The sequence below is a fragment of the Opisthocomus hoazin genome, chromosome 1 (genome assembly GCF_030867145.1).
Source record: "Opisthocomus hoazin isolate bOpiHoa1 chromosome 1, bOpiHoa1.hap1, whole genome shotgun sequence".
NCBI lineage: Eukaryota > Metazoa > Chordata > Aves > Opisthocomiformes > Opisthocomidae > Opisthocomus > Opisthocomus hoazin.
The window spans coordinates 155,151,535-155,178,960 of record NC_134414.1 but is presented as its reverse complement, the minus strand read 5'-3'; the positions used below and the strand labels follow the sequence as shown (position 1 = coordinate 155,178,960).

The 27,426-nt window shown below is 43.7% G+C and overlaps 1 protein-coding gene across 10 annotated transcripts in view; it reads left to right on the top strand.

Annotated features, from left to right (window-relative positions):
- The first annotated feature begins 250 nt into the window (after nt 1-250).
- The window catches only part of ATXN10 (ataxin 10), a 113,419-nt gene continuing 86,243 nt past the window's right edge, over nt 251-27,426 (top strand). Inside the window, exons 1-6 of one of the 10 annotated variants that reach the window (XM_075442575.1) lie at nt 479-1,926; nt 2,954-3,021; nt 3,995-4,137; nt 5,889-6,903; nt 8,347-8,538; nt 11,142-11,224. In XM_075442575.1, the coding sequence (XP_075298690.1) occupies nt 6,803-6,903; nt 8,347-8,538; nt 11,142-11,224 (376 nt within the window). In that variant the 5' untranslated portion in view covers nt 479-1,926; nt 2,954-3,021; nt 3,995-4,137; nt 5,889-6,802. The other 9 variants (XM_075442582.1, XM_075442610.1, XM_075442589.1 and 6 more) reach the window with 9 other exon arrangements.

Sequence of the window (27,426 nt, the reverse complement as noted above, 5' to 3'; positions counted from 1 at the left end):
CGCCATTTCCGCGCGGCGGTGGGCGCGGCTGGGCCGCGGCGAGGGGCGGGGCTGTGCCGCGGGGGAGGGCGGAGCTAAGCCAGGGAGGGGGGCGGAGCCGGTCCGCGGCGAGGGGCGGGGCTGTGCCGCGGCGGGGGGCGGGGCTGTGCCGCGGGGGAGGGCGGAGCTAAGCCGCGGCGGGGGGCGGAGCCGGTCCGCGGCGGGGGGCGGAGCCGGTCCGCGGCGGGGGGCGGAGCCGCGGCGGCGCAGGCTATGGCGGCGCGGCTGGGGCCCGGCGCGGCGGCCGCGCCGGAGGCCCGCCTGGAGAGCGTGCGGGCGCTGTCGGGCCTGCTCCGGGAGGCGCAGCCCAGGTAGCGGGGAGGAGGGGCCGCCCGCGGCCACGTGAGCTCGGGGGGAGGGAGCTCCGGCCGCGGGAAGCGGCGGGGCCGGCGGGCGTGGGTGGGCCGTGTGGCGGTGGGCAGGGCTCGGCTGCGGCTCCTGCCTCCGGGTTGCCGGCTGCGGGCGGGGGGCCCCGCTACGTGAGGGGCCCTCAGCGTCCACAGAGGAGCGGCCGGGTGCCGCCGTCCCTGCGGTGAAATCTCTGCCCCCCCCCCCGGGGCTGTTCGGGTGGGGGTGACCTGTCCCTTCTCCCCTCGGTTTGGTGCCCGCCGGAGGGCAAGGCCTTGGGACGAGGCCTGGGAGATGGTTTGGTGCCCATTGGAGGGCAAGGCCTTGGGACGAGGCCTGGGAGATGGTTTGGTGCCTGCCTGAGAGCAAGGCCTTGGGACGAGGCCTGGGAGATGGTTTGGTGCCCATTGGAGGGCAAGGCCTTGGGACGAGGCCTGGGAGATGGTTTGGTGCCCATTGGAGGGCAAGGCCTTGGGACGAGGCCTGGGAGATGGTTTGGTGCCCACTGGAGGGCAAGGCCTTGGGACGAGGCCTGGGAGATGGTTTGGTGCCCGCCTGAGGGCAAGGCCTTGGGACGAGGCCTGGGAGATGGTTTGGTGCCCATCGGAGGGCAAGGCCTTGGGACGAGGCCTGGGAGGCAGCTTGGTGTCCACCTGAGGGCAAGGCCTTGGGAGGAGGCCTGGGAGATGGTTTGGTGCCCGCCTGAGGGCAAGGCCTGGGAGACGGTTTGGTGCCCGCCTGAGGGCAAGGCCTTGGGACGAGGCCTGGGAGATGGTTTGGTGCCCATTGGAGGGCAAGGCCTTGGGAGGAGGCCTAGGAGATGGTTTGGTGCCCACCTGAGGACGAGGCCTGGGAGATGGTTTGGTGCCCGCCTGAGGGCAAGGCCTTGGGACGAGGCCTGGGAGATGGTTTGGTGCCCATAGGAGGGCAAGGCCTTGGGATGAGGCCTGGGAGATGGTTTGGTGCCCATTGGAGGGCAAGGCCTTGGGACAAGGCCTGGGAGATGGTTTGGTGCCCGCCTGAGGGCAAGGCCTTGGGACGAGGCCTGGGAGATGCTTTGATGCCCACTGGAGGGCAAGGCCTTGGGACGAGGCCTGGGAGATGGTTTGGTGCCCGCCTGAGAGCAAGGCCTTGGGACGAGGCCTGGGAGATGGTTTGGTGCCCATCAGAGGGCAAGGCCTTGGGACAAGGCCTGGGAGATGGTTTGGTGCCCGCCTGAGAGCAAGGCCTTGGGACGAGGCCTGGGAGATGGTTTGGTGCCCATCAGAGGGCAAGGCCTTGGGACGAGGCCTGGGAGGCAGCTTGGTGCCTACCTGAGGGCAAGGCCTTGGGACGAGGGTGATGGATGTCGCAGGCCGTGGTGGCTGAGAGCACGTGCCGTGCAGCAGGGTGGGCTGCGGTGGGAGGGAAGCTGCTGATTTGAAGATCCAGTAGGAAAAACCTAACAGTACAATGTACACTGTTCAGCAGGAATTCCTTATTGTGGCACTGGGCGCATTTCTCCTCCAAACGTGCACACCAGACACCCTGTTACTTCAGGTTAAATACAATCACATATGTAAATATTCATTATATTTCTAAGAACTAATTAGCAGATGTAAATATCTTTCACTCATGTCTGTTAGCATCCCTGGGTGGTCTTCAGGGGTCCCAAGATGAAGGCCCATCCTCTTCATCACGGTGTTGCTGATTGATGTTTGTTTCTGTGCAAACTCAGTTCTAGGATCACGTCCATCGTGTCCTTCAGGTTGTCTGGCTCTGGTCTTGTTGCTCTCTTGGTGCCTCCTTATCTCTGGAGCTTGGTGCATTTGCCCTCCCCAGGCTGAGCTGTCTGGAGTAGAATTATTTAGAAGTCTCTTTTATCCCACAATTATCTCAATTATTTGCTGAGAACCAGGACCACTTTTGTTTCACTTAATTGTTTTGTCTAACGACTTGTGCCCATGTCCTTCCGCTACATTCCTTAATGAGAAAACAGGGGTTAGTGTAACAGTTACATCGTTAGATCACTCTGCATGCAGAAATACAAGTTACAGTACTAAAGACTACTAAAAACTAGAAGATATTAAGGCTTTTTTGTTATAGTTTCACGTTTCTTACAATCCCCTTTATCACTGCGAGGCCCCTTAGTAGCTTGAAGGTAGGGAGAGAAAGCATGGGGGTTACTGGAGAAAGCAGGGGGCCAGTGTGGAGCGTTGCTGTTCGGGTGAGGTTGGGGGGAACCTCTGCAGTGCTGCACAACGCTGCTGGCTTTGGCAGAGGCTGGGCAGGCAGGGGTTCAGCTGGGTGGCTGGGCTTACAGAAGGGTTTCTGCTCTTGCTGTGAGGTGGGAGGCAGGGTAGGTTGGTGTGGAGCTTGTGCTCGCTCCTCCTAACAGCAGCTGTTTGAATGTTGTGACACCTAAGAAAGAAGAAGACAAACCTTTTAACTGAGTGTAAAATTGTGGTGGTGGTTTTTTGTTTTTAAATTTCCAATATTATTTTTGTTAATTAAATCCACCTTTAAAAGTCAGAGGTGGGGGAAAGACGTTCTTACAAATACTCTCTTGTGATCTTCATGTGTACAGGAGACCTTCTGCTGTTCATCCCGATTTCTCTAGGAAGAGAGGAGGACCTGTGCAGATTCTGGGCTTAGGTGCTGGTGCTTTCTCTGTTTCCTGCCTTCCTGTCTGAAACCTCTGCCGTTGTGTTTGACAGAGAAGCAGATATTCCCCCAAAATAGCCAAGCTTTGTGGGTGCAGGTGGGCTGGAAGAAGGACACTGTAGCTGCCCTTCCGGAAGGACAAGGCTGTAGCGTCAGCTTACGTCCTATAGAATGTGACACAACGGATCTGATAGCAACTTTGGCAATAAATTTGCCAGCTGTGGAAAGGACTGTTGTTGGTGCTTGTTGAACCAGAAGACACAACCCAATGGATGTTTGGTAATCAATGTTGTGATATTCAGTGACAATTCTGTTGTTGTTATGTGATTGTTCAGTGCTTGTGGAAACAAAATGACTTAAAAATGTGTGTTCTAGTGGGCTGTAATTCAGAAGCAAATAAGGTGAGGAAAATAATGCCCCGACTATGGGACCATGCTCTGGAATTTAGGAGACTTGAATTCAGCTGTGTGCTTTACTTGAGACTTCCAGTGCTTTTGAGCTGATGACCCGATTTCTTTATGCTTCCCTTACTAGTCTACAAAAGGAAGAACGTGGCTTTATTACTAGGAACATTGTGAAATAAATTCTTTAAAGGCTTTTTAGGGACTCCGCTTACAGGAATGGAATGGTAGAACTACCTAAAACATAGAGTGGAAATACAGAATTGCAATCTTCTGCGTTGTTCTTATATTTTGTGACTAGTCTCATGATTTTTGGATCCCTAGTCTTTTGAACAGGGGTGCATTAGTGTTTTTAACTCTGTGTTCACTAGGATGGTCTCTAGTACAGTTTCTGTTTTTAACAATCAAGCACTTAGATCTTACAAGGAGTGACAGTAATCTTCCTTTTGGCATGGATACATGAATACTAACTCATTATGACTTAGCAAGAAATTCTGCATCTTCCTTGTCTGAGGGCTGGGCTGTTGTATACTTTGCTTCTGCTTCCTCTTGTATTCCCACAGAATACTTGATGCTGAAATCAAGGACAGGTGGCAGCAGCAAACTGTGAAGATCCTGATTAAGCAACAAAACATGGGAAACAGACGGTTTTGAAATATCCACAGAGCAGTTCTGAATGTATGCCAGGGTCTATTTACAACAGAAGGTATTTTTTCACCTAAAAGCTCCTAAACAGGCTCCTTGCTAATTATATAAATTAATATTTAAAGATTAAGGGAGAGGTTATGCAAGGAAAACATTTTCCTTTTTTCATTTTTTCCTTTTCAAAAATACATTTTAAATACTTGTAGCTGCTATTTCTGTCTGTGTGTGAATCCTTGACGTGCCACTGGAAAGAAGATTATTTTTTAAGAAATGGTTTTAAGCATTGCTGTGGAACAGCTACCTGAGATCACTTTTGACTGAATTCTTAATGTTAGCGAGACACTTCCTGCTCTCCTCACTGATTTGAGAGTTTAGGTTTTTGTGCAGAAGGATGATTTTAATTAAAATTCCTTTGTAGCACACACTCAAATCGCAATGATATATAAATACTTAAGTACAAGGGTCACATTTAAATTTTCTCTGATGAGAATCCTGCTTTACCAGCCTTTAAGCCATTCCTTGTTCGTTTCAAATAACTTTTGCTTGTTTGGTTAGGTTTTTCTTTTCTGTCCTAGGAAGAGAGTTGTGGGCAGAAACATCAGGCTTGAGCACATTCATTTTCATTCACAGTGTGCAAGAGAGGTTTCGAGGTCTGTCTCTTTGCTGACGTGTAAAAATCCACCTCTGCTTCCACATTTGCAATGAGGACAAGGCAATTTCTTGTGTACATTGCATTTTCTCTGTTAGGACAGGGAGGAGTTTCATCTGCGTATTTGACTGGAAACATCTACACTCTTAGGTTTTTTTACTTTCAATCTAGTATGGAGAGAAAAGTTGTCACAACAGCCTGGTATGTTTGTGATCCGTTATCTGACTAAAACTACTGCTCTGCTGCGTAGGTCTGTAACAAGAGTAGAAACCTTTCCAGGATCAGAATGACTTTAAGGTGTCATTTTAACAGTAGAGTCGCAAGAACACGCACTAAAGTACTTGCAGCTTTTTTCATTTCTGTTTTACCAGCTTCAGGTAATTGAATGTTGTACAGTGGTGCCTGTCTTGCACTGACCACTGGTTCCTGTATTTTGAAGTTGGGTCAGGAAATGACCGGTTTCACGTGATAATCCAGCACATAGCCATAGGCCATGTGTTAGATTATAGATATGAAAGAAACTGCAGCTGGATTGAGAGATTTCCTATTTTAAAATAATTTCAGTGTTTGAAAACTCGGCTGTCTGACAGCTCATGGTTCTGTATGGCACCTTAACTCAAGAGAGAAAACAAGGCGTTTGTGTGTTTGGGACAGGGCCTGGCTGGGCGCTCCTTTACCCCACCATAGCTGTTCTGATGTTCAGAAGAACTTGTGTGCGGGTGCGTTTACCACGTGCGCTGTGGTACATCAGCGGCGGGAGCTGCACCGCTTCCTGTTAGTCGAAGGTTCAAGTGCCATCAATATCTTGTCATATGTCTTAAAAACAAATTTCAGTCCTGCTTTCTGGTTATAGAAGTTCCACTGTTTTCCTTATGGCTGAGGGCCAGCTCTGCTTTTGATGTTTGTTGTGCTGCTTTAGTGTTTTCCCCTCAGTACTAGACCACTGTAAAATTTAGCTTCACACACCCCCTCCTGCTCCCGCGGGTAATACTCATTGCTGCTGTGGTGGGGGTTTTTTAATGTTTTAGTGTAGCTGGAGATGGTGTAAGTGTATTGGTCTTGATCAGCTGTGAGGTTGTAGGGTAAAATACATATTTCCCGGAGATCTGAAGTCTAACATTGTAGTAATTTAGTGGTATTTGTGTGCATTCTGTTTCTTCCAGTGCAAGTGCTCTTCCTTTGTAAGTCCACTCCGCAGCCTAACAGACCTCAGTATTGGATGTACTGCTCTGTCAGTAAGATGTAGATGAACATGAAAGTGTCACTCCTGGAGCAACAAGAGCGATAAGAGGCTTAGAAAACATGAACTGTGAGTAAAGGCTGAGAGAATTGGTTTTGTTTAGTCTAGGGAGGAGAACATGGCAGGAGCAGAGGTGGGAAACGTGATAGTCTTCAGCCATGTGGAACGGTGTTACAGGTAGGACGTGTAGACGTGGTGCCTAGGGACGTGGTCTAGTGATGGAGTTGGCAGCACTAGGTTAGTGGTTGGACTCAAAGATCTTCATGGTCTGTTCCAACCTAGATGGTTCTATGGTTTGGTTTATGGATGTGTGACCACTTATGATAAAGAGTAGGTAGAATTTCTAATTGTGCAAGTGTTTAGACATTTGAGGGAGAAATACTATGTCATCTGCTAATGTTTGATCAAGAAACTTTTAAATTCTCCTTTAGGAAGAATTTTCTGGTGAACATATTTTGTTTAGTATTATTTTCTATTTCATCTCACTTTCTTCTGTTTATAGTTTAGGAGGTATTTGTCAACCTTGTGTCTCAGATCCTAACTTTCCTGTTTGATCTTATGTACACAACAACTCTGTTTAATGTTCAAGAAAGCTGCATCTGGATTTCCCTTTTTTGACCGTGATCAGAAGTACTGGATGAGCAAATTTATTGAACTTTACTGTAGCAGTGCCATAAACACTCTTTGGTGTGGCTTCTTTTCACCAGCATGTAGTATCAAAACTGAGCAAGTAATGTTTGTAATGTGTTGCCCTCATCTCCTTTCTGAACATAAAATCAGGGGAGAGAGTATGTGAACAGCTGCGGCTCGGAAACGCCGTGCGTATCGGTGTGACAGATGGTCTGCAGATGTGCGTCTCAGTCCTGGGGAATCTGCGTGGTACAGCAGCGTCAGCCCTCGGATCGGTGCTCGTGCAGTGTCTGTCGATGTTCTTATGGGTTTGTAGAGTTGTTTTCCTAGGTCTTGATACTCTGAGAAGTGGTATTTTTTGTGTTGGGGTAGTTGTCTGCTGAAGTATACAGTAGGCTGGAAAGCTGGGCAGAGAGGAACCTGATGAGGTTCAACAAGGGCAAGGGCAGGGTCCTGCACCTGGGGAGGAACAACCTCATGCACCAGTACAGGCTGGGGGTGGACCTGCTGGAGAGCAGCTCTGCGGAGAGGGACCTGGGCGTCCTGGTGGACGACAGGTTAACCATGAGCCAGCAGTGTGCCCTGGCTGCCAAGAAAGCCAATGGGATCCTGGGGTGCATCAAGAAGAGTGTGGCCAGCAGGACGAGGGAGGTTCTCCTTCCCCTCTACACTGCCCTGGTGAGGCCCCATCTGCAGTGCTGTGTCCAGTTCTGGGCTCCCCAGTTCAAGAAAGATGAAGAGCTACTGGAGAGAGTCCAGCGGAGGGCTGCGAGGATGAGGAGGGGACTGGAGCATCTCCCCTACGAAGAGAGGTTGAGGGAACTGGGCTTGTTCAGCCTGGAGAAGAGAAGGCTGCAAGGGGACCTTATAAATGCTTACAAATATCTGAAGGGTGGGTGTCAGGAGGATGGGGCCAAGCTCTTTTCAGTGGTGCCCAGTGACAGGACAAGGGGCAACGGGCACAAACTGAAGCAGAGGAAGCTCCAGCTGAACATGAGGAAGAACTTCTTCCCTCTGAGGGTGACGGAGCCCTGGCCCAGGCTGCCCAGGGAGGCTGTGGAGTCTCCTTCTCTGGAGATATTCAAGACCTGCCTGGACAAGGTCCTGTGCAGCCTGCTCTGGGTGACCCTGCTTCAGCAGGAGGGTTGGACTAGATGACCCACAGAGGTCCCTTCCAACCCCTGCTATTCTGTGATATTCTGTGATATTCTGTGACTTTCTCCCTTGTCTTTGATTCACACGCTTCAGGATGATGCTAGTGCAGCCACCGGCTTTCTTCGCAGCTTCTCTTTCTCCCTCTGGTGAAATTTGTGGCAGACAGTTTTATAATGGAGCTTCTGATACCTACTTATGAAGAATGTAGTGCTGAACATCTAAACCGTGTTCATTAGTTTAATCAATTCCTAATTCTTAAAAAAACATGCATTGTCATGTGTAACATGCTAGCTACATGCATTAGAGAGACTTCTTTTTTTAATGAAGATTCCAAATAGCTGTTGAAAAGCTGTGAGGAATACTAAAGCAATACAACTCACTCACAGCCCCTTTGCTGAAAAGGCTGGTGGGATGATTCTGTGGACATATTTTGCTTTTTCTACTTGAAAGACCTTGTATGCTACGGATAGTTAAAGATGGTTGCAGAGATATCTTCAGGCTTACAGTAAGAAGTGTAGTTGTCATAGTATGAGGCTTTTTGGTAGCAGTGCTTTTTTTGTTCACTACAAATTTATTTATTTATTTCTTTATTTCAGAGAAATGGCAGAAGAAAGCATATTTCGGGATCTCCTGGAAATCCTGATGAGCACCTCAAGTAAAATTGAGCAGGCCTCCAAGGACTCCAGTGAACTGGTAGATCTAGACACCTGCCTGCTGCTCATAGCGGAGTGTTTCAGATGTCTGAGGAATGCCTGTGTTGAGTGTGCCAAGAATCAACATGTCATGAGGTATAGTTATGATCCATTTTAATCCATACAAAAATACAACCTTCTGATGTTTCTGTGGTTTTATATTGAGATTCTTATTTTACACTGCAGTGTTAGTTGATTTATTAACTGGTATTTCCTGCTTGATGCAATCACTTGAAATGAAGTATGCAAGTAACAAAAATAGCTGACCTATTTGTAGGTCAGAGTTTGAGGCACTGCTGAATAATAGAACAAAGTGTTTGTGTCCTTAGTATGAGTTGCTTGTACAAGTTGTTAGATCACAAAGAATTGTTGTGGAGTACGATCTTAAAATTTGGCTTCTTGGAACTTGTCAAATTTGGCTTATTGACCTAAATATAATTTTCACATGGGACAAAGTCGCAAATTCTGTGCTGCGGCAGATTTTTCTAAATGCCACAAAGGTTGCAGGACTTTTCATAGAAGACATTAGTTTTAGAATAAGGTAAATCTAAGTTCAGGCTCTTACCTTTTTGTTCCGGGCAATGCTAGCACTAGTGAGCATGTTGTGGGTCAAGGAAGTGATCTGACAGAAAATCTATATGCTAGTTTATGAGTTTTTGCTGGTTGGATGTTCACCTAGACTGGATTCCATATAATAACTTGGTGTAGCTGCATAGTTATTCATGTTTGCAGTACAGGAGGAATACAGTTGCATGGCTGTGAGCTGGTAGGATTGCCATTTTCAGTAGCATGACAAAGACGATCGAGTTGTGGATATCTGAATTCTGTTAGAAAGTAAAAACTAGATTGTACTTCCTAGTGGGATTCAGATACCCAACCTGCTTCTGAACAAACACGTGCTTTGCGCTGGTTGTACGTGTGCTTCGTACTTGCCCTCACTAGGCAGTTAGCATAGCCTTGCTCATTTAGGAAGCTGGATGTTAGTAATTGTACTTTCTTTGGCCTTCAGGAGGAGGAAGGCCGGTGTATAGAGAAAGTTCTGACCAAGTTTGTAACAGTGAAGGACTCTGGGGCACTCACTGGATACTGTTTTGGCTTTGCAGCAGCAGAACAATTTATGCACCTTTTAATACCACACTGGGTGCATATATTAGCCACATGTTTGTGTAGGTTTTAAACAGTTGCAAATGCACAACTTGTTTAGGAATTAAATATCCTGAGTGATCAAAAGTTATGAATGGGAGGAAAATTATGTGCCTTTGATGTTGGTTTGAAGTGTGCAACATTCAGATATTCAAAAAAAAAACCCCAAACTACAAAATGTTTGATCAAAATCAAAACTGTTTCTAGGAAAGAATGCAAAGATTGTAAACACATGGATTGTGTAACAGATTTTAAACTATTGGGGAATATGAACCTTTGTTCCTTCCACGGTCAGTTTTTCTGCTTTGTGTGCTGTGAAGAAATTTGGGGTCTGAAGGAATGGAAAAAGCTTTGATTTTAATAGATTGTATGTGTACCAGTGTGCATGTGTGTATTATATAGTTAACAATGTATCTTTGGTTTCTCTTCTGTGCTAGAACTTAATGAGAAGGAGTCTATGTTTGTCTAGAAAACATCTGCAAAAGACAATTATTCTGCAGAAGACAATTATACAGCATTCATATGTGATGATATGATATTTAAGTAACTCGTGCATGGATGTGGAGGTTTGGTAGAGATGGTATTGCCATGTTCTGAATTTTCAGCCACTCTGTCTTGGCTGATCTCTTCTCAAAAGGCTTGACTACTAAAGTACAGAAGAGTTAAAAGCTGAAAACGTCACCTGCTTATACTGTATTCTTTGACTTTCATTTTTCACTCCTGTTGCTTGCACATCCTGGCATGGATGTTGTCTGCTTCCAGGACTGAGGATCTTTCGCTGTAGAATTGTTTTGGTGGTTTTGATTCCAAATGGCTTTACCTCACTGGTTTATCTTCAGTGTCGCCATTATTTTTCCATGTCTGGAAGTGCTTAAGGTCAGGTTGGCTGGGTCTTCTGCTGCCTGGTTCTAGGGGAAGGTGTTCCTGCCCACGGCAGGGGAGTTGGACTGGGTAATCTTTAAAGGTCCCTTCCAACCCAAACCATTTTAAGATTCTACCTATGGTTCTTCTCACTGGAGAAAGGATAAATGATTACTTGACCTTCCTTGCTTCCCTCTGAAAGTTTGTGTGTTTCCCTTTGAACTGGACTTGTTCATTTCATGGCTGTCACTAATCACTTTGTTGGTAATTAAAATCCTCAAAGTTTATTAAGTAATATATATTGACACTTTCCCTGAACACCTGAACTTCAAACAAAGCAAAGTCATCTAGACAAATAAAGCTGTTTAAATTACAGGAATAACCTGCTAAGTTTTAAGATCTGATTTAGAAGAACAGCAAAAAAAGAGGCAAGGGTACTTAGCTCTGAAGGAACTGTGTCCAAAATTGTTAATGTGCAGGCTGATGCAGTGAGCCCGTTCCTTCTGCTTCTGATGGTAGTAATGTGGCTATTGATAGTCAGGCACAGTGAAGTGGGAGAAACTGCTTTTTATTTCAGAGTTTCTGAAGATGTTAAATACTTGCTGTTAACCTCAGTGAAAAGCCTTTTCACTTTATTTGAGTGGATTTCACCTGAAGTGATTTTTTTTTTTTTTCTTTTTCCAATTTCATAATAGGAACTTGGGTCTCATCTCTACATCTGTCAATTTGATCAAATTGCTTCATGGAATACAAATCAAAGAAGAATTGTTATTGACTGGTAAGGCGGTGGTTTTTGTAAAATATGTAGCCTGCAGTATATATTTTTTAATGTGCCAAGTCTTGTGGTGGTATGATGTTGCCTTACTGATCCATTTTTTTCAGAAATAAGTTTAATTTTTTCTTGAATTGCAGTTATAAGTTGGGGATCTTCTCTTATGCTGCTGAAAAAATCACAACCCCAGGTGTAGTCCAGTCGTGTTTTACCTCAGCTGTTCCCTGTAGAGTGTTAAAGGAAAGATATGTGGAAACTTCTTTAAAATTAGCCAGGATATTTGAATTGCAAAAAGGAAAAGTTCCTGTAATACTGTTTTGGTTTGGCCTGGATAAATGCCAGGTGCCCACCAAAACTGCTGTATCACTGCCCTCCTCAGCTGGACAGGGGAGAGGAAACGTGATGCAAGGCTCGAGGGTCGAGACAAGGACGGGGAGAGATCACTCACCAATTACCGTCACAGACAGAACAGACTGAACTTGGGGAGAAAAGGGAGTTTATCACCAATCAAACCAGAGTAGGACAGTGAGAAATAAAACCAGATCTTAAAACCCCTTCCCCCCACCCCTCCCTTCTTCCCGGGCTCAACTTCACTCCCGTTTCTCTCCCTTCCCCGCCCCGAGCGGCGCAGGGGGACAGGGAATGGGGGTTGTGGTCAGTTCATCACACGTTGTCTCTGCCACTCCTTGTCCCTCAGGGGGAAGACTCCTCACACTTCCCCTGCTCCAGCTTGAGGTCCCTCTCATGGGAGACAGTTCTCCACAAACTTCTCCTCTGTGAGTCCTTCCCACGGGCTGCAGCTCTTCACAAACTGCCCCAGTGTTGGTCCCTTCCATGGGGTGCAGTCCTTCAGGAACAGGCTGCTCCAGCGTGGGTCCCCACAGGGTCACAAGCCCTGCCAGCAGACCTGCTCCAGCGTGGGCTCCTCTCTCCATGGGTCCGCAGGTCCTGGCCTGCTCCAGCACAGGGCTCCCCATGGGGTCACAGCCTCCTCTGGGCATCCACCTGCTCTGGCGTGGGGTCCCTTCCACGAGCTGCAGGTGGAGATCTCCTCCACCGTGGACCTCCATGGGCTGCAGGGGGACAGCCTCCCTCACCATGGTCTTCATCATGAGCTGCAAGGGAAGGGTCTCTGCTCCAGCGTCTCAAGCACCTCCTCCCCCTCCTTCTTCACTGACCTTGGTGTCTGCAGAGTTGTTTCTTTCACACCATCTCACTCCTCTCTCTGCACTGCCCTTTCACCATGGGTTTTTTTTTTCTTCCCCTTCTTAAATACGTTATCACAGAGGTGCTACCACCGTCGCTGGTTGGCTTGGCCTTGGCCTGCAGCAGGTCCATCTTAGAGCCAGCTGGCACTGGGTTTATCAGACGTGGGGGAAACTTCTCCCAGAAGCCACCCCTATAGCCCCCCTGCTACCAAAACCTTGCCACGCAAACGCACAGCAAATACCTAAATTCAAAATGCATTCTGCTGCTTTACTGTCTTTTTATTTGATCTGTGACCCTGCTTCGGCAGGAGGGTTGGACTAGATGACCCACAGAGGTCCCTTCCAACCCCTACTATTCTGTGATTCTGTGTAAATGGTCTTTTTTTTTTTTTTTCCTCTGAGACTTGAAATAATTTATCTGATTCCAGGAAACAAATTTTGGCCGTGACTTTTTTTAAATTATTTTGAAGTTTTCATTTCTGTACTGTGGGTGCTGGCCAGTCAGGGTAGTGTCTGCCAAGAAGTAAATAATGATTTGAGTAGTGGTCACATTTCTTAAAAAGAAAAGAAAAAATTCATCTTTTAATGCAGTGACGAGAAAATCCAACTATAGTATCATTCCTCCTTAGTGGAAGTTATTGCTACTGATTTCCACCAGACTAATTTCACTGGATATTAAGGCATTTTCAGTAATTCTCTTCACAGTCTGCATTTCCCTGTGTGTGCACGTGGAGATTGATACAGGACGTTGGACCCTAGTCTTTACCGTCTGTGGTTGCAGAGAGTAGGGAAAATTTGGTTTCTCTTGCCACTTTTATTTGTTTTTACTCCCATTACTTGGATGAGGTTTTTACTGGGTTCCTGTTGCTGCTTTTCTATCATTTTGTGAAAGCGAGTGAAACTACTGTCATACAGTAACTTACCCTCAAACACCTTTGTGAAGCTGGGAAAGAACAGTGAAGTCCAGGATACTGTTTTTCCTTTTTGCTGCTATATTTGCCTCAAAATGGAGCTTTTCAGGCATGTGACAGTACTATGCTTAAGCCACGTTCCCTCCGTCACCCATTGCTGGAATCCTTCTTCCAGGGAAGGATCATTGATGCTAGCACAGCCCTTCGAAGCGAGAGGACCACAGCTAAACCCTGTGGGTGGGGGAAAAGAGAGCTTGCTCAATGGCTGGGAAGAGGAGGAACCGACAGCACACAGGAGTGACTCTCAAGCTGTGTCACAGGGTTGGACAGGAAAGACTAGGAGAAGGCGTGGAGGGCAAGAACGTCCTGCCCCACAGTTGTGAACCCTTTGTAGACCAGTGAGACAAGAGGAGAAGCAATGAGAACTAAAATGGTGGTTTTGTCCAGCCTGACACCGTCCCTGCTGTAGTTCCCGACAGCAGTACGCTTGAAAGGCTGTCCTGGGGAAGTGGGCTTCCCACCTGGAGAATACCACCCTTCCGTGATGCCTCCCAGCATCTGCAGGAGAGCGAGCAGGATGTGCCCCCTTGTTGCTTCCGTGCATGGCCTGAGGTTTCCCCTTCAGCCTTGTAGCTGCTGATCCCTCCTTGATGGGTTATCATACACACGTGTGCTGTTCTCCTGCTGCTGGGGTCTGAAGAAGCAGCAGGGAATGTTCTTCAGCAAAAAAGAAAGGGGGGTGGAACGCAGTAACGTGATTAACTGCTTCAGACTCTTTTCCTAGCGAGAGGATGTTGTAAACTCTCTTTTTATCACTATTGAAAATTAAGGGGGGCATTGGCCCGAAAGTTTTTAAGAGTATTTTATTAAAAAGTGTGTTGTGACTGTTACTCTACACAGCCATTCAACAAATGAGTTTGAGTTGTAACCAAAATTTGATGTCTTGACCCAGGACAGATGGTTTGTTTGATACTGTATGTAGTATTGATCTCAGTGGGAAACACATGTGGTGAGCATAGCTTAGGTATTCCATTTATGTTAGTACAACAGAAAAAATTAGAGACAAGCAAGTGTTGCTAACTCCTTGCTGAGTGATCTGATGAACTTTGTTCTAAGTGAAAATTAAGCTAGTACCTAGAGCACTAGCTCCTTCTGCAGGGTATACCTCAAAAGTTGAGTTATGTTAAACTGTGGATTATTAGTTATACTTTCAAAGGTGAGGCAAATCACGAAATTAAACTTGGATAGCACTATTGAAATAAAAGAAACGTGTGAAATTACTAAATGTTACTCTGTTTATTAACTATATTTCTCCTTGGTGATTTTCCTCCTCATATTTCATATAGGAAATCAAGTCACAAGGCTAGAGTAGCATGTGTATTTTGTTCTAGCAGATAATCAGGTGTTAAGTGGAATATTTCAAGTTGTTCATTTGGTTATATGTTCCCTTTGCTCCTGTAAATGGATTTGATGATCCCTCTTGGTGCCTGTTTGTAGCCTTAAGGTATTTTAAATACCTTCATGTTGCTTCCATAGCAACAAAATACAAGGATAAAAAGGTAATGCTGTTTTGCACGGTGAACAACACTAATGTTTCAGTTCATGTCCCTGTGACAAATTCCCAGAGCAAGTTGTTGTAGGCTAAATACATTTGAAGTTCTGACATTATGACATTTATGAAGAAGAGAGATTGAAAATTCTCTACGCAGACTTACTTTAACCTGAGGAGTGGCACGTTTCCACTCTTGTATCTATTGGTAACTGTTAATACTGGTAAGTCCCTGAGTGGTGTGGTAATTTTTGTAGGAAGGTTCAGTGTAGTACAATTTGTAATGGATAAAACCAGAAATGAAATGAAGTATGTATTCTCTGGCCACTGCAGTTACCAATGTGGTGGTTCTAAGGGAGGGTGCGAACTGCCTGTTCTAGCAGTGTATTAGTGATCAAAGCAACAAGATGGAGGTGCTGTGCAAAGTGGTGTGATTAAAAACTGTTGCCAAGATTCGTTCAGTTGAAGCTGGACTCCTTTGAATCTTCTCTTCTAGGAGAAACACCTTTTTAATAGTTTATCTTAGGCCCAGGTGTTACATACATGGTTAATTTGGCTCCTCACTTCAGTATATTTACTGAAACAACTCTACTGCAAGTTTTCATCATACCCCTTTTTTTTTAATGCTGCAAAAAGTCAGAGAAGTTCGTCTGCACGTGTAATGTACTTGTCCCAGCCAGCTGTGGGAGAAGCTGTTGTTTGAATACATGATATGCCACTAAGGCAGTGGGCCAGAAAACCTGAAGGTGAGTCAGTATATCTGTCCTGGAATAGCTGTTTAAGGCTTCAGATAGGTTTAAAAATAACTAGTTAATTCGTACATATGGCTTATAAAGATTGTCCAACCCCACCTGCAAGCCAGCCATCCCTCTAATAATAATCTTCTTTCTTTTTAATACATATATTAAAAGAACATTTTTAGGCCTTTCCTGTATGGTGTTGCTACAGGTAGCTGTTTGTCCACACTCTTCCTCCTTTCTTACTTCCCAGGTTAGTTTTAGTTGCATTCCATAGCCTAGTTTCTCTTCTCATAATTGCTTACAATACATAGCAGTAATTTGTCTCGAGCAATTCATATTCTGTAATCCTTAGAGAAGGGAAGGAGTTGTGCAGTGAAAGCCCACAGCTAGATGAGTGCAGGGGGCTGATGGACAATGATGCTGAGCAAGTGTTCAACAGTTTGTAGCCCTTCTTCGGGGCAGTGTCAAGACTGATTTGTGTCGGATGAGTCACATACACTTGTAAATGTGCTCTGTTTTCTTGTTCCAGCAGTCCTCCCTCCTCTCTGCAAGAGACAGAACTCCCCGGTCAAGTAGAGAAAAATTCAAGTGCTACACTTCTTTGACAGTGTCTGAAAACTGGACTTCACCTCAGTGTTGTTAAAACTATGCATGCTGAAGGTCTAGGAAGTGGGGGATTGTGTAAGGAGGTACTTAACCTTTCAGATTACAGAGCTTGGATATTCCTGGTGGGAAGACAGAGATGATGACAAAAACTGCGCCCCTCTCCCCAGCTGAGAATTAATTTGAATAGGAATTGAAGATGTAGGAACTGTACCTGCTCATGCAGAAATGCTGCCTGGAAGATCGTCTGTTACATTTCTTCATTAACTGATTTGAGAGCAGTCTTCCAAAAAATAGCTAATAACATACCCAAATTTTTACTTCGAGTCTTAGGAGAAAAATTAAGTCTCTGCAGAATATGGAATTTTCACAGTACCCTCTCCCCATATCTTTTGTTTTAGTTTTTTTTAATTTAAAAAAAAAAAAAAGCCTCATCATAGCAAGCTCTTTTTTTGCTCCTGCTGTGGGTACAAAGACCAAGAACACTTGCCAGAGGAGCAGGCTGCTGAAGCTGCCAGATGAACTTTAACTGAACTTATAGCAGACTCAGATCTCTCAAGAGCTAAGAAGTAGTTCAGTATGTTAGGGATTGCAGCAGACATAGGAAATATCCTTGTCAGAAGCCGAAGTAGCAAATCTCCTTCACTTCATATCATGTGTCTTGGTTTGGTTCTGGGGTGGTTGGTTTTTTTTCTTCCCTTTTCCTATGGCAAATCCTAAGATTTCTAGCAGAATCTAGCAGACCTTTGGGAAGGTACGCTGAGTTTTGTCAAGATGATGGATCTTTAAATTCCAGAGTGTGAGATCTGGATTTAGGATTTATCTCTGAAATCTGCAAAAAGCAGATAGCTTTGTTTCTCCTTAATAAACTGCAGTAAAGGCATGCCGGTTTTGAAGCAAGCTTATGCTCAGTAAGTTGTGTCCCATTTGATCCCTTCATTGATTCCCAGCCCATCCTGGACAGAAGGAGCTTTAATCTTTTTGTTTGTAAATAGATCTTCTCAAACCTTTCACCGCTTCAGAATATTGCCGGTGCTGAAGAATGTGCTTGGAATTCCAACATAATTGCTGAAAAACTGTTTATCTGCCAAAATACTTTCCTCATCTCTAGGATGAAAAGGCACTGAATGCCTGATAGCTGCCCTGCACGGGGCAGTTTGTTGTGCAAGCTCTCTGAATGAGCTGATTGTCCTCTCTGAGCAGAACTGAGTGGGCCAGCTCGCCTCAATCCTCCAGTGAGATATAAACCAAGCAGCACGGGTATCGTTACGCTGTGTTGGTGCCATGCCTCTTCACTTTTTACAGGTTTTAGCCAACAAGGGTAAGCTGCATAAAAATGCATTAATGGGAGAATATTAACAGCATATGTTAATGTCATGGGTACTCCTGGAGATCTCACTCAAAATCAGATATGCTAGCTGTTGTACAGGTTTAGATCATTTGCTGTTCTTAATGTCCTGAGGTCCAGAAACGTTGGGTAAATTAGAGTGGATGATAAGCTTGAATCCTTGAACAGGAATTTGGCTTTGCATCCAATCTTCTGTAAAGTGTTCAGGTGTAGTTAGACTGCCACAGATACCCTATTCAGAACAGAACTTAAAACATTCCTTTAAAAGCAGTGATGAAAGATGACTCTGTACTTTTTTTTTTAATACTGTGCTTATTGTGGTAACTTGAGCGTTTTCTGGTAGGATGTTCAGTAACATGAATATCCTCTGTCTGACACCTGTTCACACCTCCTTTCTTGAGGGAGGGTGTGTGGGAAAATATGAAATATCTTGTTTTAAACATTTTTAAAATGCTCTAAATGCCACATAGTTACAAGGGAAGTATAGAGAAATATTTCTTGCTTTGAGCAGAAGAGAAGAGGCCTGTGGTGCTGTTTGGGTAAATACAACCACACTGAATCTGAAATGCCTTCAGGGTTGTGGGTTTTTTTCCTCCTCTGCCTGCTAGCAATGTTAATAAAAGCTTGGGTTCAGCTTCAGTTAGTGTTCTTCAAGTACTCAAACTGATTTGGACCTGATCAGCTATCATTTATTTTCTTCTAGTTAGTGAAAAAACAGTTGCTCCTGACCCATTTCTGCCTTGCAGGTTAATCATGATCTAGGAAAAAAGTGTGCTGAAAACTACTTTTTAATTTGTAAATGCTGAAGAGAAGTACTCTGCAGAATAAATGGTGATAAGTAACCTTGGAGTTCAGAACTCTGTAAAAAGAAAGACAACATCACTGCTTCATAAAGACTGGAAAAAAAAAAAAGGCATAAGGTTGTGTGTCCTACAAAAATAAGAGGTCAGGAACCTAAGCTATATATAGCTTCCAGTTATATTATTTTTTGCAAAAGCCGGATGGGATGGAAGCATTTAATCTTTGATGAAATAACAAGACAAAAATCTTTCTCATGAGGTCTGCAGAAGGAGAACATCATGCGATTGAGCAAAGAAGGATACTTGATTTCTTTGTAAACTTGTGAAGGTGTCCTGTGTTTGAATTCAAAGCCACTGAATTGTAAGCTGTAGGAGCTCATGTAGTACAGACAGTCACGCTGACTTTTTGTTACGAGAGATCCCTGAAAGAAACAGGGAAGAGGAGATCAGAAGTTCCCAGGAGCTGTACTGGATAGCTTCTCTCTTGTAAAAAGCTGTTAATTCAAAGTTGTTCTCAAGGGTTTACAGAAAAGGAGAGGTTTAATCAAATGTTTTTGTTTTCCTGGAGAAGAATCTGAGTAAAACAGGGACCCTTGAGTTGTTATGTTTGCAAAAGTATTCCAGAAAACAAAAATTAATGTGATTCAAGTGATTTGTACTTCTTCAAGAGAAGCTAGGAGAAAGAAACCTTTCAATTCAATATGAGATGTTTCTTTGCTCTGATCCGTTCCTAATTCTGCATTCAACCTTTTGCCAATTGGAATTGCACTGGAAAACCAAGACTGGCTAATTTTGAGGGTGTAGAAAAGCGGAGGAAGCTGACATTCTCAAACCTGCCAAAGCACACTAAATTGATTTTCCTTTATAATTTTTTTAAATGGTCAGCAGTGTGTCCTTAACCATTTCTTGATTCTTGTCAATATCTGTCTGTTTGTCTGTCTGTCTGTCTGTCTTTCATTCTTCTTTTCTTCCCCTACAAGGCAACGGCAACAGCACACTGTTACTTCTGATCCAGGTGAAAAACCTGTATCTTGGCAATAGGAAAATGAGCTAGCCGTAAAGACTCAGACATTTTCAGAATGCCTCTGAGGGGTGCCTCTGCAGAACCCGCTAGTTTGAAAGCTAGGGCGTTTAGGGCTTGCACACTGGCATGGGAGTGTGTCTGTGGCCTATTTTTGATACTTTCTTTTTTCCCTGTGCTTATCATTTGGAATGACTGGTTGTTCAGCAATGTATTTTAAATTAACAGGAAATAGAAACAGAGTTATCAAGTATGGAACCTAAGTATTCTTTAAGGAATGCCGATACTGACCAAAGGAGTTTGTCTCTATCTTTTCTGCTTCTCCTATATTTCCTGTTCATCATCTTTCATGTTTCTTTTTTATTCTTTAAAATAATTTGCATTCTGCTTTCATGGCTTTTTGTACTTCTGTAATCATGTTGTACCAAATGGTTTCATTTCCAGTTTGTGATATATATATGAAAATAAATATTTCAAAATGTGCCTGGAAAGTGTGATGGAAAATCAGTTTTTACTAGACAGACAGAACGGAACGAAGATCCAGAGCTCATCCAATGCGTTTGGGAAACCATTGCTAGGTTTTATAGCCTACAAACAGGGGTCTCTTGCTGTCAGAGCAGCAAGTGTCTCCACACAGGCTCGGCTGTATGGATTTGATTGTAATGCGTCTACAGTGGGAGAAGATGTAACTTTAAAATTGTGTCCCGGAGACTCAAAAACAATGGCTGCTAAATTTAAACCAACAGGACTAAGGAAGGAAAGTTAATCCTTCCTCTCTTGCCACATCAGTTCCCTCTATATTTATCTCTGGAGGAGGAGGCAAGCTGTTTTGTTGGGGGTTTTTTGTTTGGGTTTTTTTGTTGTTCTTGGCTCGGTTTGGGCTTTTTCTGTGAGCAAATATTGTAAATTATTATGCTGCAGATTTGTTGTGCGAGTCGTGTTACGTGCGAGTCGTGTTACGTGCTAATTTACATGGAATGACTAAGTGGTTATAAAGCTTGGACCATTTTACTTGTACAGAGTCAAAACATCATGGACTGCTAATAGGTGACATTTGTCAGTTGAAGTTCATATCCATATTAGCTTTTCTTTCAAGGCAGAGGAAGTGGGAGAGAGCAGTTCCTGAACGGACCCACAGTTCATGGGGCTCATTCCCAAAAAGCAGCATGAAAGGAGCATGCCTCAATTGCTTGGAGGAAAAGAGAATTTAAAAATCTTCACCTCCATTTATTTTTGTATTTGGGGTTTCCTTTTGCTTACTGTTAACATAATTAAACTACTTATGTTTCACAGCTTAAATAAACCAGATGCTAATTTAAACGGACTTTTTTTAGCTGTATAAATAAGGGACAGCCCTGATCTTAAGAGCTGCCAGTTTCCATGTGTGATCTTTGCTTTGTCTGTCTAGGCTTTTTGTATGGCATTTGGTGCCAGTACTTTGCTGCCACTGTTAAAGTAAAAACTATAATTACATTGTCAAAATAATATTTATAGTATTTTCGGGGAATAATTGTGGGAGTGTGACGAATATATTATACTCATCAAACTTTTATGTAAACATAAGCATGAGTTTTTTATTTGAGTTATTGGTGTTGTTTTTGGCCTTTGTGTTTTTCCAATCTGTAAAAATAATATTGGGATTTTCATGGTCTTTGTAGCATTTGCAGAGTGTATGCCCTGACAATCAGTTGATACACTATCTGGTGGAAGTAAACGGCTATTTGCACTTGTACTGGGATTTTGGTTTCATGTTTCCATAGCTTAAGAAAATCCTGTGTTTTTTGGAGTTTTGCTATCCCCTAATTATTATAGCTCAGAGCATTTTACTACTTCACCAAACAGGAAAGTTTTAAGTAATTGGTTTGTTCTGTTGGTACCATTTGGGGTTGTTTGGTTTTTTTGTTCCATTGTGTTTTAGCTCATTAGGTGGTGGATGTTTTTTGGGTTGATTTTTTTTTTTTTTTTTGAAAGTGAGTCTGAGTGCTTTTGAAACGTGACTGTGAGCATCTCCCAGAAACATATACACTAGGAAGCAAGGACTAGGTTTTCTAACAACAGGCCGTTGCCCACTTGGTATATACCATACTTCATGGTATATACAGGACTTAGGCATTCTTGCTCCTGGATGATGGTAATTTGCCAGGTACAAAAATACTTCAGTCCTGCCCTATACTGTGATTTTAACTTTACAACTGCTCTGTCCGTGCTGTGTTTTAGTGAATATTGCCACAGCTTTTTAATGATGTACGTGTCTTCATAACACGGCAAGGATTACAGCCAAGCAAACTTCGCCCTTCCAAGTATGTCAACTTGATGCCACCTTCCGTGCATGAGGAGGTTCCCTTGGTCCTCACAGTTTGGTCCAAAATCCATTAAAGGCCGTAGAAAGACTCTAATTCGAGTGGGCTTTGGTTCAGGTCTTTGTTCTTTGGCTTTTTTTCAGAAACTGCAAAATAGTGAGCCAGCTCTTACACCTCTTTCAGCTGTCTGCAGAAGGAGAAGAGCCAAACCTGAACTAAGGTGAATCATGCTGAAGAACTGTCCTGAGTTTGCAAACGCTGAATTTTCTGTAGCTCTTGTGTGTGTAGTGTTGCCCCTCTCTGCAGCGGTGAACTCTTGCCTCGTGTATGGAGACTCCCATGCTTTGAACCTTTTGCTGTGTGTGTGGGCACAACTGACTGTGCAGTGCTGTCCTTCTTCTGCAGGGCTTGGTTTTTTCATAACTGTACCCTGCATGGCTGGTGTAGTAAACTATACTTATGTGATACAGCAGTAACTGTTACTCTGAGTAAATACCAGTGTTGCTGTTGTTTTCAGCCTGATGCATCTGTGTTCATGCACACAGCTTGGCTGTCACTTCTGATATTAATATGGAAACTTTACATATACCTCTATTTCTTTTTCTCATTTCGTAACATCCGGAGTGGAGTGAGGTTTGAGAAGAGCAAGTTCAGATTCACTGAAGAAGGGCAGCTTTAGGACTGGGGACACAATCTAAATAGAACATTTTCTTATCTTAATGGAGGAGGGGAAAGGAGGGATAAGTGGGGCTTCCAACCTGAAAATAAAAGCTCAAGGAGAGCCTGCATCATCATTACTAGACCCTTGATACCACAGGCAACTGTAGTTGTAGAATCTTGTGTCCAAATACAGTAAACTCCAGCTTGCTGTGTTTATCCCTTGTTAGTCCTGTGGAGGATTGTTACACTCCCCTCTTATTTAAAAACCTTTTCCTAACTCTGGTCTAAATGCCCTGCTGAGGTTGAATCCAGTGGTTCTTGATAGTGGGTTTTTTTCCTGCCTTGGGCTTGATTCTCTATTTGAGTCCTGTTGCTTCTGCAGAGACTGCCTGATTTAAGCTGTGCTGAGCTGAATTACTTTATTTATCGTGGACTGTGGGTATAAAAGTGTATTACTGCGGCAGCTTGCTGAGGTCCAGTTGGAACTACAGACCAGATCCTAGTGAGCTTCACCTGTCTGATGCTGTTGACGTGGATGGCACTGAAAACAGGCTTAGGAATAGTGACAAAAAAGCTGGTGATTTCCAACAGTCTGGTGTTCATCGCACTGATGATCAAAACTGTCCTTTTCATGATACTCGTGGAAAAATTTTCTGATTGCTGTACCGGGACACAAGCAGTGACTGTTTGAGTCACTGTAAATCATCTTGCTCCTTCTAGGAGAGAGACTAACCCGAGCTAATATCCTTAAATTGTGACAATCCCTGTGCTCGGTGCTGATACTGCTTTTAGGCAGGGTGTGTATCTGTTTCGGGTGTTTTTTTGTGCTCCTGCAATTTGGAGGCTTTCTAGTACAGCCTGCCAAGATGATGCTGATTTATGACACATGCGTGGTGGTTTTATAATGTGGACTGATATCCACTTGGAGCACAAAGGAAATGGGAGTTTGCTGATGTCTGTTTAATTAGAATGGTTTCTGGTTTCTTTGGATGAGGCTTGAAATGAACAGTAATGCCTATGTTTCTGTGAACCTTTAAATACAGTGTTCTGTAAGCCCTTTCCTTCCTTCCTTCCTTGCTCTTTCCTGTCCCCTACCCTACCAGCAAATAATGTCAACAAGATGCATACGAGGCAGGTTTCTATTCTGCGTAAACATATGTGAATCAAAACTTGCAGAAATATCTCAAGATTTAAGGTGGTCGCCACTGGTTGACTGTAAAGGTGTGGGGAAAAAAATAAAATCAGGGTTTGCTGCCTTTTTCTTTTGATGTAATGGCTGTGGTGTGTTTACTTTGCTCTGATACTGTGTGCTGCTTCGGCAGCTGCACAGGGCAGCTCTGGTTTGGGCTGGGCCGTTGTATTTCTGCCCAGGGAGGCTGTGGAGTCTCCTTCTCTGGAGATATTCCAGCCCCGCCTGGACAAGGTCCTCTACAGCCTGCTCTGGGTGACCCTGCTTCAGCAGAGGGGTGGACTGGGTGACCCACAGAGGTCCCTTCCAACCCCTGCCATTCTGTGATTCTGTGATTTCTGGTCATCCTACCTGGCAACAGCTGCTCAGGGGCTGTTTCTGGCTTCACTGTACATCAGAGGCAGGAGGAGAAAGGAGTCTTTATCTCATAACCTGCTGCTAGGCTTTGGCCAGAAAAGGGCAGATATTAATCAGGTTTGCCAATTATTTACTTCAATTTTCAGTGAGGATTTTAGGGAATATTACCGGTGTAGAAAGGATAAGTTACAAGATTTTTACCAGAAGACATCAAGGGCTTTCCCCTTCTTCCATCCTCCAGACATACATCACATGTGATATGGAAGGGACCGTAACAAGTTAATGAGAAGAGGCAAGATGCCTTCATAGATATAAAAAAAATAAATAAAAGTAAATGGTAATGCCCAAAAATGTGGATGCTAAAACTCTTGCTGTATATTAATGTGGATATGCAAGTAAAAATACTGAATGTAAGTTTACTTGTTGATCTCTGTCTTTTGCCAAAGAACCATGACCACCATGACCCATTATTAGCCAGATACAAAATATAAATGATCCAAGGGGAAAAAAAGAGTCTGATACCCTTTCCACAGACTTATAGAAAAAAAGGTCATTCAGCTTTTCTAGGGAAAATATAAGCACTTCAGTGGAAATTTTGGTTTAAATGAAACAACATCCACAGTATGCCATCAAAAATAATTAGAGAAATTTGCTCATAATCTTGGTTAGTATTCTACATGTTAATAATTTTCTTTTTTTTTTTTTAAGACCTGTACAAGGTATCATGTAGTAATGTGTCATATGGTTCGATACCACGAATAACGCATAGTGGGTGGCCAGTCCTCTTTGTTATTTTTCTTGGTTTCCTGGCATGGTTTAAGTCCAGGTCGAGACTCCCCAGCACTTCAAACTTGCTGATTTTGCTAGAGCAGGGTCTTTAAAGAGACGTTGTCTGTTAGAGTTAGGCTCAACTTTTAGATTGATTCAAGAAAAAGATTTTACATCCTCATACATGCAGGAAGCTTATAAATGCAGTTCCCAAGTCTGCAACCGCTTACACGTGTTTTACTTCACATAGGAGAGCAATCTCGGGCATGTGTTTTTTGCTAGTTGTGGGGATAGAACAGGAGTCCTATTTATGATGCCTTTAGACTTTAATAGATAATTTATTAAAGAAGTGAACACACCTATGATGTTTACTTTCTAAAAATAAAACTGTGCAATTAAAATGCCAGTAGATAAAGAGAACAGTCCTGTTACTGTATTTAATAAGCACTGCTAATGGTGTATGAATCAGAATCGCTATGAAAATGATCTTATGTTGGACAGTGGCCTATCAAACTCGCTCTTTTGCTCGTAAATGCACAAAGAAATTTTTTTTTTTAATCTACCATTATGAGATCTCTTTAGAACTTAATTTGCATCAGAGGCTAATTTGACCAGTGGTCTGACAGTTTCTTCCAGCTCTCTTCTCATTCACTTGGAACTCCACATTTTTAATAGCATGGTGGGGATTTTTCTTGTCTTTGAGTTAAATTCACCTTTTTAAGAAGAACAAAGTGTTGATATTTTGCCTAGACGTTTATCTTCCAAGAACAGAATGGTTGTCCGGTCACTGCACATAATGTTCTGTTAATATTAAAGTTGGCATTTCTGAAGGGAAAGAAAAAAAATTGTTACTTTCTTTTGGAGGTGGAGGAGATGAGGAGTGGGAACAGAAACTTATTAAACACAACATTCTTGGTATTCCACAGATGGTAAGAATGGGTTACTGGTCTGCACTGTAGCAAGTGCAGTATGATCAAGGTGGAAATATAATCGGTAGCTAGACGTTCGTTTTATTTACAGAAATAAAATACTAAGCACTATTTTAATAACTTTAAATGACAGAGCCCATATATGTATTGTACATTCAATCTGAGTAGTCTAGACAGACTGTTTTCCAAGGAAAATACATTTTCATCAGTATTTGTGGTATGATTCATGGTGGTGAAGAGACAAATAACTCTTTTTATGACTGGAAGTTGCTTTAACTTGCAGCCACAAGGAAACAAGTCGACAACCGGATGATAGTGGTGGAAACTAACATTTTATAGTAATAGAGGTCTACACCTTATGCTGAGTTGAAGGATTTATTTTTCCAGGGGTGGCAATATATCACAAAACATTCTGCCGTTGTTTACAAACAACCGGAGGTGGTCTGTGTAATGGCTTGCAGTCCTCAATATAGATTTGCAAAGCTCACAGGCGACTTCATCAGGAGGCTGTGATTTGGTCGAAGTAGTTCTAAACCTCTGTGTGTGCCCCCACCGTAGAGGGGACACCCCGGTTATAGCTTTCATGCAGAGTTAATGGTTAGCAAAGTATTAAGGAGAGATATGCAAGTTATGTTTGCAGGCTGGCAAGAGATGTACAGCTTCACACGTGCTTCGATTGGATTTCTTTTATATCTTACCTAACTCCACTAAAGGCAAAGGGTTGTATTTATAAATCTCTTCGTGCTGTATGCCCCAGGTAAAAAGAATGGAGATCTCTGCTTAGGACCGTTGCAAACCTCTGCAGCTGAGGTCAAGGTTTTTCAGAGTGATTGGTGAGCGAGTTCCCGGGCTCCTGTTCTTGACTGCAGAATTTTAGGGACTGGAAAGATAGGTCTGATTATCCACCAGGAAAACAATCGTCTTATGTAAGGAAGATGAAAAAATATGTATCAATATAAACACTTAAATAGTACACATTATGGGAAAATATGTTGTGTAATAACATAATGGTTGTGTGGAGCAATCTAATCAGGAAAGATACTGGGGGGGAGAAATTGCAGTTAATCTTGTTGATAGAGGTTTATCAGCAATAAACTCTTCTAACTTTAGTACCTGAACTTTAATAAATGTTGTTAAACTTTAATAAATGTCGTTGCGCACAAACTGAGGCACAGGAAGCTCCAGCTGAACCCGAGGAGGAACTTCTTCCCTCTGAGGGTGACGGAGCCCTGGCCCAGGCTGCCCAGGGAGGCTGTGGAGTCTCCTTCTCTGGAGATATTCAAGACCCACCTGGACAAGGTCCTCTGCAGCCTGCTGTAGGTGACCCTGCTTGGGCAGGGGGGTTGGACCACAGAGGTCGCTTCCAACCCCTACCATTCTGTGATTCTGTGAAAATACGATCACCTAACCATGTGGAACAGAAGGAAAAAATGTGTTGCATTTTTAAATCATAATGCTTGAAACCTTTGTTCTAATAACATCAAGGATTTCAGTTTTCGTCTAATACACAGCGTGATTCTGAAAATGACACTGGGTGGGATTATGTCTTCGTGCGAAGCGTGACGCAGGGTCAGGCCTGTGGAGAGCTTCATGTGTGTCCTTCAGACCATCTGGGAGGTACTTCAATATAATTGTTAAAGTGTGTGCTAGAGCTTGGTTCAGTTAGCGTGTGATCACGTAAGATGGAGAGGAACAAGTGGAGCTGTGATCTTTAAGGTACTGAACTGCTGGAGTGCATTTAAGCCATCCTCATGCAGGGCCATAAAAGATCAGCTGCCTCACCCTTAGCACGGGAGGCACTGAGTGACCCTGAAATACTGGTTTA